The 16,942-nt window shown below is 32.1% G+C and overlaps 1 protein-coding gene across 1 annotated transcript in view; it reads right to left on the bottom strand.

Moving 5' to 3' along the window:
- The window catches only part of LOC106458441 (RNA-binding protein 33-like), a 103,952-nt gene extending 87,955 nt beyond the window's left edge, over positions 1-15,997 (bottom strand). The window contains exons 1-3 of the mRNA XM_022384658.1: positions 15,885-15,997; positions 5,342-5,385; positions 2,432-2,528 (exon numbers count right to left, since the gene is read on the bottom strand). Coding sequence (XP_022240366.1) covers positions 2,432-2,528; positions 5,342-5,380 — 136 coding nt within the window. The 5' untranslated portion in view covers positions 5,381-5,385; positions 15,885-15,997. The remainder of the gene's footprint in view (positions 1-2,431; positions 2,529-5,341; positions 5,386-15,884) is intronic.
- Positions 15,998-16,942: the final 945 nt, after the last annotated feature.

The raw sequence follows: 16,942 nt of genomic DNA, 5'->3' as shown, positions 1-16,942 counted from the left end.
GCTGTGTTTTAGTGGACTAGTATTTTGTAAAATACAGTCACATTTTAGTTAAAATACATTATAAGTGTATATACATTATTACTATTTACAAATAAGTTTAAAAACTTATTTTTCTTAAAACATAGAACAGTAAATAAAGAAGTATAGCAAACAATTATCTCTTCTAGTTACAAACTTTGTACTCGTTTGTTGCTTGCTGTAGGTTGCTAAGCCCTATTAAATTTTGCATGTGGAGGATGTGAAACGAAATAATTTTTTTAGGTTTTACATATACATTTCAAATAACCAAGAATCATAAATTACTATATCAATACCATAGAATTCCACTATAATTTATCAAGCTTAGTAACTAAGCTGTATTTGGGTATAAAAAAAGTATATGAAATTTTGAGCTCACTTGTATCAAAACAATGAGATTGACACCCTAATACTTCTAAATGGCTGAGAAAAAGCAAGGTGAAGACAAGGAAGAGACCAAGTAGAAAAGAGAGGATACCCACGTAAGGAGAGATTCAAGAGATTGAATCTCACGGAAAGTAGAAAATAGGCCATAAAAAACTGTCACAAAGTCAAGAAGTACAAGGTTGCTGTGGGTCAGTGCAAAGCTTAAACAAAAAGGTATCAGCAAAGGTAGGCATGAGGAGAATTTGGTCAAAATCATTTACAGGCAAAGCAGGCTCATACAAAGCAACAGATATAGAAGATCAAGAATATAAAACAGACCCATCCACCTGGTGCACAATGACAGTAACAAACATCAGAGTGCCTCCAGTCACCATTGAGATCGCATAAGTGGGTTCCTGAAGTGGAGTGTCATAACTTTTGAAGGTAGCAGAAACACAGCTCTGGAAATTCATTGTCAAAATGATCCCCAAAACGTTTATATATATATATAGTAGTAACAAGTTGACAAGTAAAAATACATGAGCACAAACACAATGAATGAGATGGTTTAACAGAGAGTTAAAGAACAAAAGCAACACATAAATCTCACAATTCCAAAAATAAAGAAATAAATTTGAACATGTCTGAAGTAATGCTGAGGAAAGAATAAGTCTTTGGTCAATTGCTTACACTCATTGTGGTCACCTTCCTATTGGTGGAGGGAGTCTAATGATGATTACATCATAGGCTGGCACAATACAATAGAGGTAGGAGCTACATTCTAGGCTTCTGGCATGTGTAAAAACACTTCACAGAGTTGAAGCTGAGGGTTTCGATTGGACAAAATTTGGTGATGTTGTGTCAGTGTGTCTCCTTGACAACCAAACAAACATAATTGGGAATTTCAGGCAAATGATTATGATTTTTATGCACCAGCAATATCAAGCATTGGATACGAGTATACCCTATTCAATCTTATTACTCATCACAATCTCTTACAGCCTACCCTTAAATCTAATTGTATGCCCACAGTAGCGCATCGTCCATTTTATGTGTATATATATATGGCTGCATTTTAAAAAGACAAACTTGCTTGTCATGGCAGAAAGCGCTGTTGTTTCGTACAAGTTGCATGTTGATCAATACTGCAACAGCCAAGATATTGGTGTGACACATGAACAGACATACAGATTTTCATCTTTATATAATAGATGCATATGTATATACAGCAATCTCATGAATAATCAACAAGCTTAACTTAATCAATTAACTAGGAAGTAAAACTTATGCTTTGCATACAAAACATTTTTTAGTTTTGGTAGTTGAATGCACAAAGTTGATAGACTGTAAAGACAGTGCTACATTTTTAAAGTAATTAAACAATTAAGTTACCTGCCTAGACTACTCATGCAATAGGCTAGGTACATAGAGATCTGAAAGAACCCAATGGCCATGCAAGACTTCTCAATGACTGTGAGGTTAAATTTATTCCACAACACATGATACTCACCAAACAGTCTAGTACAAATTATACTCTGGGCCAAATAGTGTGACCAATTATGACAAACAGGTTGACTTATCTAGTAAGAGATACCAGATCTATGTATGTGTACATATATATATAGTATCAAGGGCCAGTACTAAAACTCAACAGAGTGACAGTAATGGTACTCAATTTCTATAAACAAATGAAGAAATTCATATAAATCCTTAACACATAAACCCTGCTGTCTAAGATGGGGCTCTGAGGGATAACAGATCCATTCCCAAAATACCCTGTCCTTTTCAATGCATAGTACTATCTATACCCACTCCTCCCTCATGAATATGGTGATTTTGTCCGTATTTCTCTACTCCTAATTTCATTTTTGCATAGTTTAAAGAAGTATAAAAAGCTTCCCACACACATATGCATCCACATTACTCTTCTAATTATTCATAGATGAGTCTGACAATTAATATAATACTTGCCCAGCTCTAACCACATGGCTACAAAAATCACTAAAAGCAAAAATTCTATTTAAAATGAGACAGCTACTAAAAATACCTTGATAGGATTCCAAAGTTGAGAACTCCTCATCATCCTCTGTAATTTCCAACAATGCATCTTCTGCCTCAACATCTAATTCATCAAAATCAATGTCCTACATTTTGAAAAAGAAAACTGTTTAAATGAAACAAAGAAAGTTTTTTTTGTAGAAACTCTTTTTAACTGAAAACATCATTATAAAGGTGAATATACCATTAAACTTTTAAGTTCATTGAGACAATATAATATTTTTGTTTCTAAAATATTCCATTTAAAAAAGTTGTTAGACTAAAATTGGTGGGTCATTTTACTCCTTTTGGTTTCCCAAAAGCTGTGTTTCCAACAATGAGACAACATGAACTGTTGAAATCTGTTTTATGTTTATCAAATTTCTCTCACAATATAGTTGTTTTTAAATATCATGATAGTGAGTGTCTAAATTTTAACCATACATGCAGCTCATATTCACTGAATTTTTATCACAATTTTTAAAATTGTATTACAAAATACATTATTGTTTATAACTTCTAGTAAATTAGCTGTCTATCACATAGTACAGATGAAGCCAACCCTAAAAAATAATTTGTTTACTCTTTACCAATGCTACTGTATTCAGCATGGATAGGTAGGTTTAATAAAACAGAAGGCAATCACCATGTATAGTGAATTAGACTCAAGTGTTTTGAGTGTTTTATATGTTATTTCTCAATTTACTATCCTGTTACAAAAAAAACTACTATGCTATGGGATTTCAGTTACAAATGTGAAGCAAAGTTGAAATAAATAAGGAAAATAAATCAAAAGTCAGGAATGATGGTTTTATTTAATATGCATAACATCTATGATATTCTGAAGTCATCTGATCAAGTTTCATTTTGGAACTCTCTTCTATCTTCATAAACGCTAAACACAGACTGCCAGAAACAACCCTGTATTTTCTAAGTAGTTCAAGCTCTCTTTCAGTTTGAGTACTAGCACAATGAGAATCTTTCTACCTTGTGAAACAAATCACTAAGTTTGTATCAGAGGAAACTGCACTGCTGGTTGCTTGAACTAGTGTGCAATCTTCTTCTTCCCTTAGCATTTTGGCACATAATACATCTAAGCCTGTGGTCGATCCAATCTAAAGAATTCCCTGATGTTTTTCTGATCCAACTTTTAAGAAGGTCGGATCAGTAAGTTTGTTTACGTATGAAAATACGCAATATATTCAGGTGCCTTTGCAATGGAGAGAGCACAGCATATCCTGAAATGAGGTCAATCACAGAGAAGCGAAAAGAAATATTGGCAAGTGTCAGTTCATGTCCTGTCCTGATATATATTAACTGCTTCTTAATTTTTTTTTACAAAGATAAATGTATTTTCAACATAGTTTAATTTTCCATAAAATATCTGAGCATCACTAAAAAAAGTGACTTTATTTTTAGTATTCTTACCTATTACTAGGTTCAACCTCTCCCTTCTTGTTTTCATTGTAGGAAAGTTTGTTATAGGGTTTACTTTGATGAAGAAATACTAAATTGACATGATTTACAATATTTTGCAGTTGATTTAAAGTCCTTGGACCAACATTACACTTTTTTGTCCTTTTTTTGTAGTCTGATAAGTGCATGATTTATTTCAAGACAAATCTTGAAGCTTGATGCACGCCACTAGTAAATATAAATTAGGGATGTCTGGACATGTGGAACACACAAATGCAGATTGTCAAAATCCAATCTTGATATTGGCTGATCAGCACTGATCTGATATTTTACTCAGGTTGCAGACTTAAATACATCTTCACATAGGTCTTTTCAACACCGTTTGTGTGGCAATTTTTCAAAACATTTGCAACCAAAGTTGTTGTTTTTCTCAATTTCCCTCTCCTAAATAATTATAAGGAAATGCTAAAGGTAGCTTCCATTTTCATTGAGTCATGTCTAAGTGAATGAGATGTTTTTTGGCATTTACTAAGTGACAACTTTCAAGTGCAAAATTGACCAGGAAATAAAATAATTCAAAAACTGAAATGGATGGTCAAGTTTGCATAGACTTACCTAATACAATTTTCTCTAGTTACACCAATTTTTCTGAGCCAGTTGGTAATGTGGAAACAGATAATATTTTAACTGTTATATCTAGTATTAAGTCATATACAAATATAATATCCTGTGAAAGAATTTTACAAATATCCCCAGTTATTCCATATATCATCACAACGTTTCTATACATTTGTCTTATAGACAGTCTAATACTTGAGAATTCCATGTGTAATACTTAGTAATTCACAAGACTGACTGACATTTCTGTTCAGTTGAAGTGGGTCATCACAGTTTAAAACTCAAGTCTAATAGCACTATACACAAAATACACACTATTTGTTTAAGCATCATATTGGCTGTTAATGCTCTTGCAAACAGCAAACAACAGGTACAAAGTGACCATCTTCACAGAAAAAAATAGGTTAAATGACACTTGAATACCAAAATATGAGAATTTTTATCCAAAAATGTTAACAAAAGGACAAAAAAAAATTTGTAAACTTGTTTGTCTCCCTTTTAGACAAAGTAGGACTAGACTAAAATTATAAGATAAACAAGACTATTTCAAAAGAGAAGGTTCAGCCATGATCATTAATGTTTATTATTTTGTTTAGACACTGTGAGATCTCAAACTACTATTTTTCAGATCTAATTAAGTTTAAATGCAAAATATAACCCAAACTGTGTATCTGATATACAATTTCACTGCTCAAGTCACAAATTACTGGTTGAAATATCTTTGTTTACATGACATTCTTAATTTTTTTCTCTTTTCATTTCCTTCTCCACCTTATATACATGTTTTAAAGCAGCTTCTTTACTTCCAAATTAGAGTCACTGTAAACTTAAAATCATACACACACATATATATATGTATATAACCACACATGTTTATATAACATACCTTCAGCTGAACATCATCTTCAAGGATATCTTCATCCATAGTTTCTAGAAAGAAGTTAATGTTTTGTTACAGCAAAAAAATAAAAAGTGTATGAACACAAGAAAAACAGAGTGAAATGGAACTCAAAAAGTATTTATATTTGCAATAAACACTTCATAGTTAGTATCGTAAGTTTCACGGACAAAAAATAAAAATATTTGTGATATATCTTGAGATTATAACTAATATAACTCTAGAATATAATTTCTTTAAACCTAACATTTCAGCATACACTTTTTTATCAAATGTTCACAGTGTCACAGTCCACAATTACTGTCTGATGTTTACATGACAGCACCTGAAGGGAACACAGCTGTTCAACAATATGAAATGATAGATAACTAAAAAAAAAAAAAACAACTCTATAATGAAACAACCCACACTGAACAACAAGGAAAAAATTAAGCTTCAATAATTTAATGTAACATAATGTCAAAAATTAATAATTTAGATTGGTTGGTAAAAACCCATTAAGTATGTTTAAAAACGTTTAGGTAACTAATGATACATTCTGGAAACATACAGATATAATTCATTTGCTCAAGACTAAATGTGCGAGTAATAGTAGAGACACAAAAGAATTGTAAGTGAATATTTGTAATACAAAACCTGTTAACATACTAAATAAGTAAGAACACACAAGTATATACTTAAAAAGGCAGACTCATTTAAAATATAAAATTATCTTAAACTAAACTTTCTAAATTGCAAACCATTCCATCCCAAAGGCTTGTTGTTGTAGCAGACCCCCCATTGGAGAGCTATACCCTCCAGCATACCCCACTCAATCTGAGATACCATTAATTAGTCTTTTAACATTTTAAATTCTCCCTACATTTGACTCCCAGTGACATGAAAATATTGATTTTTTGGGGGTAAGCAGGGTTGTCATATTATGTATCTTGAATCGAAAGCAGTATCTTCAATCAGGTGAGACTTAACGATAGTTCGAAACAGAATGAAGACTGCCAAGAAGCTTTTTTGATAATTAAAAGGTATAAACACACAATTCTTCATCCTTTGATACCATTTGCTTTAAACATGCACGAGCCGTACGCTGTATACAACACACTTACGTTCAACTGCCAGAGGCAGACTGTATCCTATATGGTGAATCACCAGTCAATGGGTTAAAGGTAAAATAGCCTCTTTCTAATATATTTAATAACACTACGTCACTCCCCTTCTAATACACTTGCTTCTGTCCCCCCCAAATAAAAAATTCTTAAAACACCACTGTTCTATCTCCAAGGGCTATTTATAATCTGATCAGAGTTTAGCAGTTGGTCTGATGTACTCTTGTTTGTATAGTCATGCTGTCAACAAGACAACAGCTGGAATCTCTTGTGTGTAAAAAAGCCTTAGGGTACTGCATAGTGTGCGTGCCACAGTTGTAGGCTTAAGAACTATTACTGATGAAATAAAGGGAAGAAGTTAGTTGCTTGTAGCTAAGTTGATAAACATTAGCATGAGTCAAAGATCTAGATTTAAACCCAGTCAGGGCAAAGTTTTAAACATCACTACGCCTCATTCACGTGTGAAAGATTATAAAGTGCTTTTGAACGTAGAACTTTTGTGAATATTTTGACCTACCTATAAAAGCTTGATAACAGACTGACCTGCTACTACACTGGCACCAAGATGCTCTTGAAAGCCCTTGTGATAGTACAAAAAGAATTCAAAATGTTGATATTTTAAGTGTCAAAGTACATGCCAAATTTATGGAAAACATGTTGTAAGAGTAAATAAGGTATCATACAAAAAATATAAATTTAATAGTCCTGTTCATGAAATTTAATACCAAAATACCAATCAATGTGTGACTAATAATGAATGAAGTTATGTATCTAAATATGTTTTGGAACAAAGAAAAACTGATTTTAAAGTTATATTTCAATGTTTCTCCTTTGTTCCAAGTTGTTGCCAAATTAGTACAAGTTTATGGATGTACAATGAACAACATGGTAGAAGTTTTTCTTTTCTTTTTTTTTGCTGCTGCTGGAGACAACATTATGATACACTTTAATAAACCTCCAATTTATTTACCTTTTGCAAGTCTAGGGAACAGTTTCACTTAAAAAATATGCCACACTTTTTTAATGGCTACATCTGGCATTTAGGCAGTTTCAAAGTGCAACAGACATTGCAAGGCTGCATGCACTTGAAACTTTTTTAATGCATAAATACTTCAGAAAATATGGAATTCAAAAGTTACATCTACTGGAAAATAAACATCCATTTTATTGTTAAAATCACAATGTTTAACAAGTAAAATACTAGTTATGCATTAATGTTGCCTAATTCTAAGGTAGCACATTTGGAAGTGTGTGTCTTATGAAATTGAGACTTCATTGCAGATATTTTATTTTATATTTGCTGATCAGTAGGAAAGCCTTGTACTGTATTATTTCTTCAATCAACCAACAGTTGCTTGAGGTCTAATATTTGGATTCTTGTTGAATATGCTGACAACATGGTGTAGAAATTCATTATATATTGTTATAAAGTATATGAAGACATCTGTCCCCACTTTTCAGATGTTACTAGACTGCTAGTGGTACTTCTACTTTTTTTTTTTCAACAAGTATATCCAAGGCATTTGGATATTTTTGAATGAGATACTCACATTCAACCTAAGCCTAACTTATTCAAGGCTGCTTAGCATCCCTGAATAAACAGTGCTTTCACATCATCCATGTACTTAGCATCATACATTTTTCAAAGTAGAGACCTACATACCCACAGCAAAAGACTAGTATATAGCATCCTTGTCAGACTGAATGGAAGAACAATCAAAGTCAGTCACTAATACAGCATGTATATGTCCTTGTTCAATCTCCAATGCCTTCATAACACCATATGTTAAGTTAGTTGATGTAGAAGGGCATTTACAGACATGCAACTACATAAACAATATAGAAGTAAACATCGTTTGGCAAAGTGAACAGAGTTCGGAAGTAATGAAGTAGCGTTACTTTGTTACACTACTTGAGTAACTTTTCTGGAATTTACTGTTACTTAAGTACTCTAAAAATATTTTACTTTTACTTAAGTGAAATCAAGAAAAAATTATCTACATTTACTCCACTACATTTCTTTTATAAGACTGTCATTACATTTGAAAAAATTGGAGAAAAATCACACTGGTTGACATGGTAATACTTTTTGTTAACATCAATCAGAGCGTGCCTACTCTTTTAAATGAGACAATCATAAGCAGTGGTATTTCCTGTGCTGCTAAGCAGGAAAGAAACATAGCCATTTTACCTCTAATGTTGACTGTGGTAACTTCGTTGCACTGTGACCATCATGTCTGACACAAATAATCATCCATGGCTTTATTTGAAAGACTTATTTTCACTGAAAACAACAGTGTGAAATTCAGTGAAGTTGCAGCATGAGAGCATTTGTTTAGTTCTGCAGGGTTCTTTTTCACACCGAGACAAGTAGGAACTATGAAAATCAGCTGCTGTTGAAGCTAAATAATAAGTGGAGTGTGTGAAGAGCTGTACCATAGACAGTAATACTGATTGTTTTAATGAAAATAAAGTTTGTTGAGTTTAAATTTGGTAGTGCCTTTTACGTGTGAATTTAAGGTGAATGTAAGTTATTTTTAATAATACTATCATTACTTATTTTTTGTTGGTAGTTTTCACTTTATTCAGTACTTTTTACTTTTACTTAAGTAGTCATTCAGTACTTTTTACTCTTATTGACACAGCAGATAGCCCAATGTGGTTTTTGCCTTCAAACAAACAAAAGGAAAAGAAATCAGAAAATTAATCATTTAATCATGCCAGAAAATAAACTTGATAATACGTACTCACTTTCAGTGATTGGTAAAGTATTGAGAATATTTACTTGAGTAAAAGTACTGTTACTTTAGAAAATATTCACTCAAGTAAAAAGTAAAAGTACCTGTTGTTTATGACTACCTAAGTATAAGTAACTATTGTTGATGACTACTTAAGTAAAAGTCAAAGTACTGAATAACTACATAAGTAAGAGTAAAAAGTACTGAATAACTACATAAGTAAGAGTAAAAAGTACTGAATAACTACATAAGTAAGAGTAAAAAGTACTGAATAACTACATAAGTAAGAGTAAAAAGTACTGAATGACTACTTAAACTGCAGGAAATTGAACCCCAGATTTTAGAAGTGTAAGTCCTTAAACTTACCTTTGTCCCACTGGGGGACATCCCTGTTTTGTAATTTAAATATCCAATGTAATGCTCATGCCATTTGAACTTTATGGTTCCAAGTTCAAACATTATTTTATTTGGAAGAAGCTATGGGTATAAAATTATTCATTATTCAGTAAATAAAAATATTCTAGTGGAAAGTGAGCCAACAATATTTTGAATAAGCAAAATCCTGATTCCACTTTCTCTAATTTTTAATCCTTATCACATGCTTATTTGTCATTGCACATTAGGCAAAAAAAAAAATCTAAGTTTATGGTAACACTGCTAGAAAAAAATTAGAATAGGTAGGTAGGATTTTTATGGGTTTTTTTCTATTTTCACTGTACACCATTATCAAAACAACGTTTTTGACATGTAGTCTATCAAATCAAAGATTAATTTCCTTTCAGTTTTTTTAATTTCATTTATATTCTTTTTCAGCAACTATGCAGGTTTTTTTATACATTCTTATATTTACTTCCCATAAGGCCTATGGTTATAAAGTCCTTGTTTGTAACTCAGTTGCCCAAATAGAATTTCATTTAAAATACACTAGGGAAATAATAATTGTACTTGACTTAAATGCACCACACCAAATCCTTTTCTTAATAACATTTAGTATCTCTTTATAGACTTATCATTCATTAACACACATGTATTACATATGTAAATTATACATTCTTAATAAAAACTCCCAAAATTATAATTAATAATGTATTTTTCAAATTATCTAAGCTACATTAATAATATAAAGACTGTAGGGTGTACATTTTCCTGTTTCACAGTAATGTATAGGCATTGTTGAACTTCTAAACTCTTAAGTTGTAGCAAAAGAAAACTACATTTTTGAATCATATATACAATTATATGCTTTTAATAGTTAATATTATCCATAAGGTAAAATAAACTCCAATTTTCCAAACAAACTTTTCATAGGCAACAAAGTATAATAAGTTAATACTATCACAAAATAACCTCCAGTTTTCCAAACTTTCTGTAAATAACACATTATTTCCAAATATTGCACCATCCTCACAACACCTTGTGCATTTTATAAGTTGGTTTTAAAAACATCACAGAGCATATTGGAAATTATACACAACCAAAGAAAGTATATGATGATCTGCAAGAATTCTGAAATGAACAAGAGAATACTCCCTCATCAATCTTCATAATATGCAAAAGAATGTGTACATAATGTGTATTAACACATGCACATTATACTATTTCTGTGAATGAGGAAACACATTCACTAACAATAGCATGAAGTGAGAAGCACATTACTAAACATAATGAGTAAGAGCAACTAAACTTATTAGTATTGTAGATCATTACTTTCAACACATGGATAGTGTTATTAAAGGTTCATACTTTTAAAACTTCTAAAATAAAAACTACTGGTATAGATTCTTTCAATAAACTGAAACAAATGTGTTGTAAACAAAACATTTTCAAATTCTGTCTTGAGTAAACAAACACATTAAATTCATATAAAAATACTGAGAAGAAACATACAATAAATTATCTGTTGAGGCTTATCAGCAAAAATTAGCATAATAATGATAGAATAAATGCATGCTTGAGTAAGGAAACACATTATGCTAATATAATAATGGGTAGGCAAACAATGATTTATAAACACAAGAAAAAGTTTTATTGATGGTGGAACATACTACGTTTCCACACGTAGTATGTTCCATCATCAATAAAACATTTCCTTGTGTTTATTAATTGTTGTTTGCCTACCTATTATTAGAATAAATACATGATCTTTTAATAGATTTAAATATAAATTTATTACTATCATTATTATGAGAACCTGTTTCCTGATATAATTTTAAGTTAGTACCCATCAAATTAACATTTTATGGACGACTTCATTATGAAACTTGCTCATGCAAGTAACAGGAATGAAATTATCATTGATTGATACACATAATCATCCAGTTTTTGAAAGGCAAAGAACATTCAAGGTTGGGGTTTTTCTAAAAGGTTAATGTAACTACTGCAATTTCTTCGATTTACTAAATTACATATACATAAGTACACATGGTCTTTACCTTAGCTCGAGTGTAAAATATGATGCTAGATGCTGACGTTCACAATTGCCTTGAATTACAAAACTTGTGAGTTCTTGTAAACAGAAATTTAACTGCCAAGGCAATTACTTCAGTAAAATAAACAAACACAGTGAGAAACTATTAAGTTATTGCCTTTCCATGGCATACAAATAATAAAAAACCATTACTAACTTACTAGACAAAAGCCCTGCATAACCCTGAGGCATTAAACAAAATAAGAAACTTTAGAACTTTACAATATAATCAACAAAAGAAAAAAAAGGAAGTGAGCTCTACTACACGTAAATTGTAAGAAAGAAAAATAATCTCAGGTTTCAAATATATATATATATTTGAGTTTTTCAACTTCAGAAACTTTAAACTTAAATGAAACATGAATATTTGAATTTTACAGTTCCTAATATCATCAGTTTCAGAAATTAATTGTTCTCACATTATGAGTTAAAAAAAGCCTCAAAAGGTGTAAAGTTTACAGATTTGTCACTTAGTTTTATTCACTGACAAGTTGTTTGTATGCAGGTGGGAAACTTAATAGTTTCCACCAACTTATTAATAATTACAACAGAGGGCAAAAATCAAAAATTAGGACTAGCAGTTTCAATTTCATTTAACTACATCACCTAAAACAAATGCTAATAAAATTTACATCAAAATGAAATATAAAATCTCTACATTTCGGATATAATTTAATTTTGGAGATAATTTAATTTTAAGGGATACATCACACATAATTTTTCAGAACTTAATGTTGCCCATTTACCCCTGTAAAAACCAGAAATATCAAGCCCACAGTTTTCAGACATACTCCTGGCACCTATTACACACTATAAATTCTATGCCACTTACCCCTGAACTATTTCTAACCATATTAAAATTGAATAGTTTTACTATTCTATTTTTGAGTTACTCATCCAACAATTGTACATTTAATGAAAAATTATGCTATTTCACATTATATAGAGTAAACTAACATTAAAATATCCTATTAATTAATAAAATTATTTATTTGTTACCAAGATTGTTTTAGGGGATTGATAGGATAAAAACCTTTAATTTCTTTGTGCATTATTCTGAAGACAATAACAGGAGAAAAATTTAAGGTCTGGATAAGACACGATAGGTTCCAGTTAAGCCAGTTTTCTTTTTCTAATACTAACAGGCTGGTTGGCTCATGAAATAAGCTGCCACTGGCTGTGGCCTGCAAATTTACAAGTTCAGAAGGGTCCTTGATAACTTCTTGAAAAATAAAGGATGGGTTTAAGTTTCTACTTCTCAAAGGTGGTTGTACAGAAAGAGGCTTGAAAGACTAAATGGTCCCTTGTTGTCCATATGTTATGTAACTTATGCCTAATAATCTACTGTTAAGCTTTATATAATAACTTTATGCTTAACTAGACTTGCTGCAATAAAACCTAGAAGTGTCTAAGCCTAACTAAAATAGTTAATCTTTAATAATAATTTTCTTCTCCAGAAAACTATTTCTAATTTCTCTGTATCAAAGCTCAAAAATATTATGTTCTTTACTCTCAACAGCTCCCTCTATTATCATATCCAAATTCTTCTCATTCTTCACAACACTGATATTTTTTCCACACAAAAACAATGAGATCTTTCCATACTCTAAATACATCACTTAGCACTTTTACACAGATCAGCCCACTCAGCAAAATTGTCAAAAGTCTTTATTCTTCAATGAAACTATTTCCAAAAAATCAGCCTTATTCGTCAATTTAATATCATCAGCAAACTCAGAAATCTTACAGCTTATAGCAGTGTTTTCCAAACTGTATGTTGCAACACACTAGTGTATTTTGGCAAATTGATAGGGGTATCAAGATAGTTTCACCAAACAAAGAATAATTAAGAGCATTAAAAAAAAACTCAAGAAAAAATATTGCACGTGGCAGTAGGGGTCTCGCACAAATAAAAGTAAGTGGGTTAGGGCGTCGTCAGTGAAAAAAGGCTGGAAACCACTAGATTATGAAGAAAAGATTGATAAGATAGCAATTTCTTTAAAAGTGATAAGAAACTAAGTTTGCATTCTTGTTTAAAAAAAAAATTTGAAAAAGCTTGGAATGTCCTTTGAACAAAACTGAAGTTCTGCAAATAGCGTTCTTAAAGTTTGAAAAAGCTGAATACATATTTAGCTGGACATTATTATATCTAACGAGTTCTGTGAAATCATGCAAGTTCCTAATGATTGGTAATAACAAATTTGATCAACATTTTTGTAAATATGTTACAAGATACAGAAATAAGTTACTAGATTGTTATATGAAATAACAATTACAAGAGGCTTAAAAATTTAGGACCATTTTCTCAACAGCATCAGAGGTGAGTTAACTCAGGTATCCAAAATTATCATTAAGGGGTTTAGAGTCATTTATGGTGGTGAGTGGTACAATGAAATTTTATTTTTGTGGAAGACCTAAATAACCCAGTAAAAAAATTCTTTAAGATAATATATTGTGTCAGATTCAATATAGCAGCTTCTCTTGCAAGCTTGTCAGCTTCCTCATTTACCCCTGCATGACCTGTTACATACATCCAGGTGAGGGTCTGACCAGGCAGTGCTTTGCTTTCCAGCTGGGAGAACAACTACTCTGAATTTTATACATTATAGATTGTGAGTCAGTTGAAAATATTTTAGGCCTATTGTTTTTCTGCACTTTTTCAACCTTTAGCATTTATCCTGGAATTTTATAAAATATTATGGTGATGGCATGGACTATCTACAGTTCTTTATTTTCATCAATACAGGGAAGAGCTAGCTTCACGACTTGAAGCACCATCTTTGAGCTGCTTGTGGGAGGCTTGAATACTACACTAGCCTTATGCAGAATTTTACAGCTCCATGATACAATGAATGCCCAATCCATCTCTCACTATCTGTTGTGTAGGAACCATCTGTGTCTATGATGACAGATAACTGTCCACTAAGGTCTTCAAACAGGAGCTGACAGGCTTCTTCTGTTATACTTTCTACCCAATCTCTACATGTTCTATCTACCCTAATTTCCACAGATGTTTCTTCCACATGGGAACACCCGAGATCTGGTAGGGACCAATTATTTCAATGGTGGCTGTACATCACCTGTCCACTTATGATTCTCTCCTGAGACACCTTTTAGGTAAATCCCTGCTTAGTTGGTGTCTGCAGGATCATTGTTAAGCTAAAATGTCCCAATCAAAAAGTGCAGTGGCAACCTAATGGAATATCAATTCTCTGTGCTGCAAGTCCCTAGTGAAAACCTTTGATAGTAAGTGCTACAATAGGGCCTTCACAGGGCGGATAAAGTATATCCCATGATCAGTTTTAAAAGATGTTTTGTATTTTTTCAATCTTGTGTAGCTGCATAACACTCATAATAACCATCACTGTTGCATTATCCAGGACAGAGCATACAAGACTTTGGTAGAGTATAAGAAAGTGACATTCTTCAGCTCTACTTCCTGCTGAAACTTTGCACTGATGCCTTTGATAGTTTTGGTTATCATGGTGTTAATGTAGCTGGTGAAGTTGAGTTGACTGTAAATAAAAAGTTACAATCAGATACTTTCTTTTTCTTTCCAATCTTTTTCTTCATCAGCATGTCCGTTTCTAAGTATGCAGAACATGGCTGTGGCTTTGGTGGGATTTAGGATGATTCCTGTGTCATTGCATGTTATTCACCCTAAGAGATGGTTACATTTTGTTTTCAATTTCATCTTTGCTAGAACCTCTGCTATACATCAGAATGCTTATACATGGCATCAGGTTGGACTGGCAAGGCAGGCTAGATGATAAATCCATGATGTAGATAATAATATCAACAAGAACTAGTAAGGCCACGAGTAGTGATGCTTGAGTCAGACTGGTAGTAGTAGTGATGGTACTCCATTTAGTACCAGCCTGCCTCAATGGATACCTGGTGGTATTCCAAACTCAAAATCCACCAATATTTATTTAAAAATCATACTAAAGAACTACTACTTACTGTTAGTGTTACTAATGAAAATAGACAGGTTAACCTAAATAATAGTACTACTACTACTGAGTAGTAGTAGTCGAATAACCTAGAACTCGTAGTCGTACAACTATCATCACCTACGAAATGTTAGTTATAATATCATGGTTTGAATATTATGGAACATTAAGCCTAACTTCTTGTATAATGGTAGGGTAATTAGTGTTACCTGTAATTCTTTAAATTATTATTACTATTACCAATGCCGGGATGCCAACTAGTAACCGTACCTGCGAATGCGACTTTGTGAGGCCTAATTTCAAACAAAAACGAAATATATCCAGGTGATGAATGCAAACCATCAGAATAATGAATTTTAAAAAGACACAGTAAATACGTATCTCTCGATCATAAATAATATTTGATATGTTGAAAACTGTATTCAATTTTCCTTTTTCTTCAACAGTTTATTTCAAATAAGTTAATACAGACGCTTAAAAGTTAAATTACACTCACCTTACATTAAAACCCATCCCCAAAACCTGATACTGGTTCTTGTAAAACTTAAGGTAAATATGAAAGAGTTTATAAATTGTAGATATGCGGAGCAACGTAAATTGATAATATTTATATGTAATACTAATTAATTATCAAAAAGCATGTTAAAGAATGTATATTTCAATTATAAAATGTGAAAATTATTAGTACATGTAAAAAGTAAGAGAAACGTCATCGGCATTATTATGAAATCGAATCAAAGTGGATAATATAAAGAATAGCATCCATAACACTTTATTATTGTGTTAGGCCCGGCATGGCCAGGTGGTTAGGGCACTCGACTCGCACGCTGCGGGTCGCGGGTTCGAATCCCCGTCACACCAAACATGCTCGCCCTTTCAGCCGTTATAATGTGACGGTCAATCCCACTATTCGTTGGTAAAAGAGTAGCCCAAGAGTTGGCGGTGGGTGGTGATGACTAGCTGCCTTTCCTCTTACAATGCTAAAATAGGGACGGCTAGCGCAAATAACCCTCGTGTAGCTTTGCGCGAAATTCAAAAAATAAAAACAAACAAACTATTGTGTTGTGAAGGGGTTATGAAAACTTAGCATATTTGGACTATTTCCAAATATAGATAAGGCTTAAAGGTAAATTTGACCTGAACCATAAATTCAAAAAAAATGTTCCAATTTTTTTTTTCCTTATGCGCTTTATCTTATATGCGTATATATTTCTGACCACATTAAACAGAATTGAACACTAAATTATTAACAGTGTATCGTATTGCTTTGCTTGTTTATTTCTTCCAAAAATTCGCGAAAACTACAAAAGGGCTATCTGCGCTAGCTA

This window comes from Limulus polyphemus, unplaced genomic scaffold (assembly GCF_000517525.1).
Source record: "Limulus polyphemus unplaced genomic scaffold, Limulus_polyphemus-2.1.2 Scaffold464, whole genome shotgun sequence".
In the NCBI taxonomy this organism is placed as follows: domain Eukaryota; kingdom Metazoa; phylum Arthropoda; class Merostomata; order Xiphosura; family Limulidae; genus Limulus; species Limulus polyphemus.
Note: the sequence above shows the minus strand (reverse complement) of the source record. Positions and strands in the feature narration are given on the sequence as shown.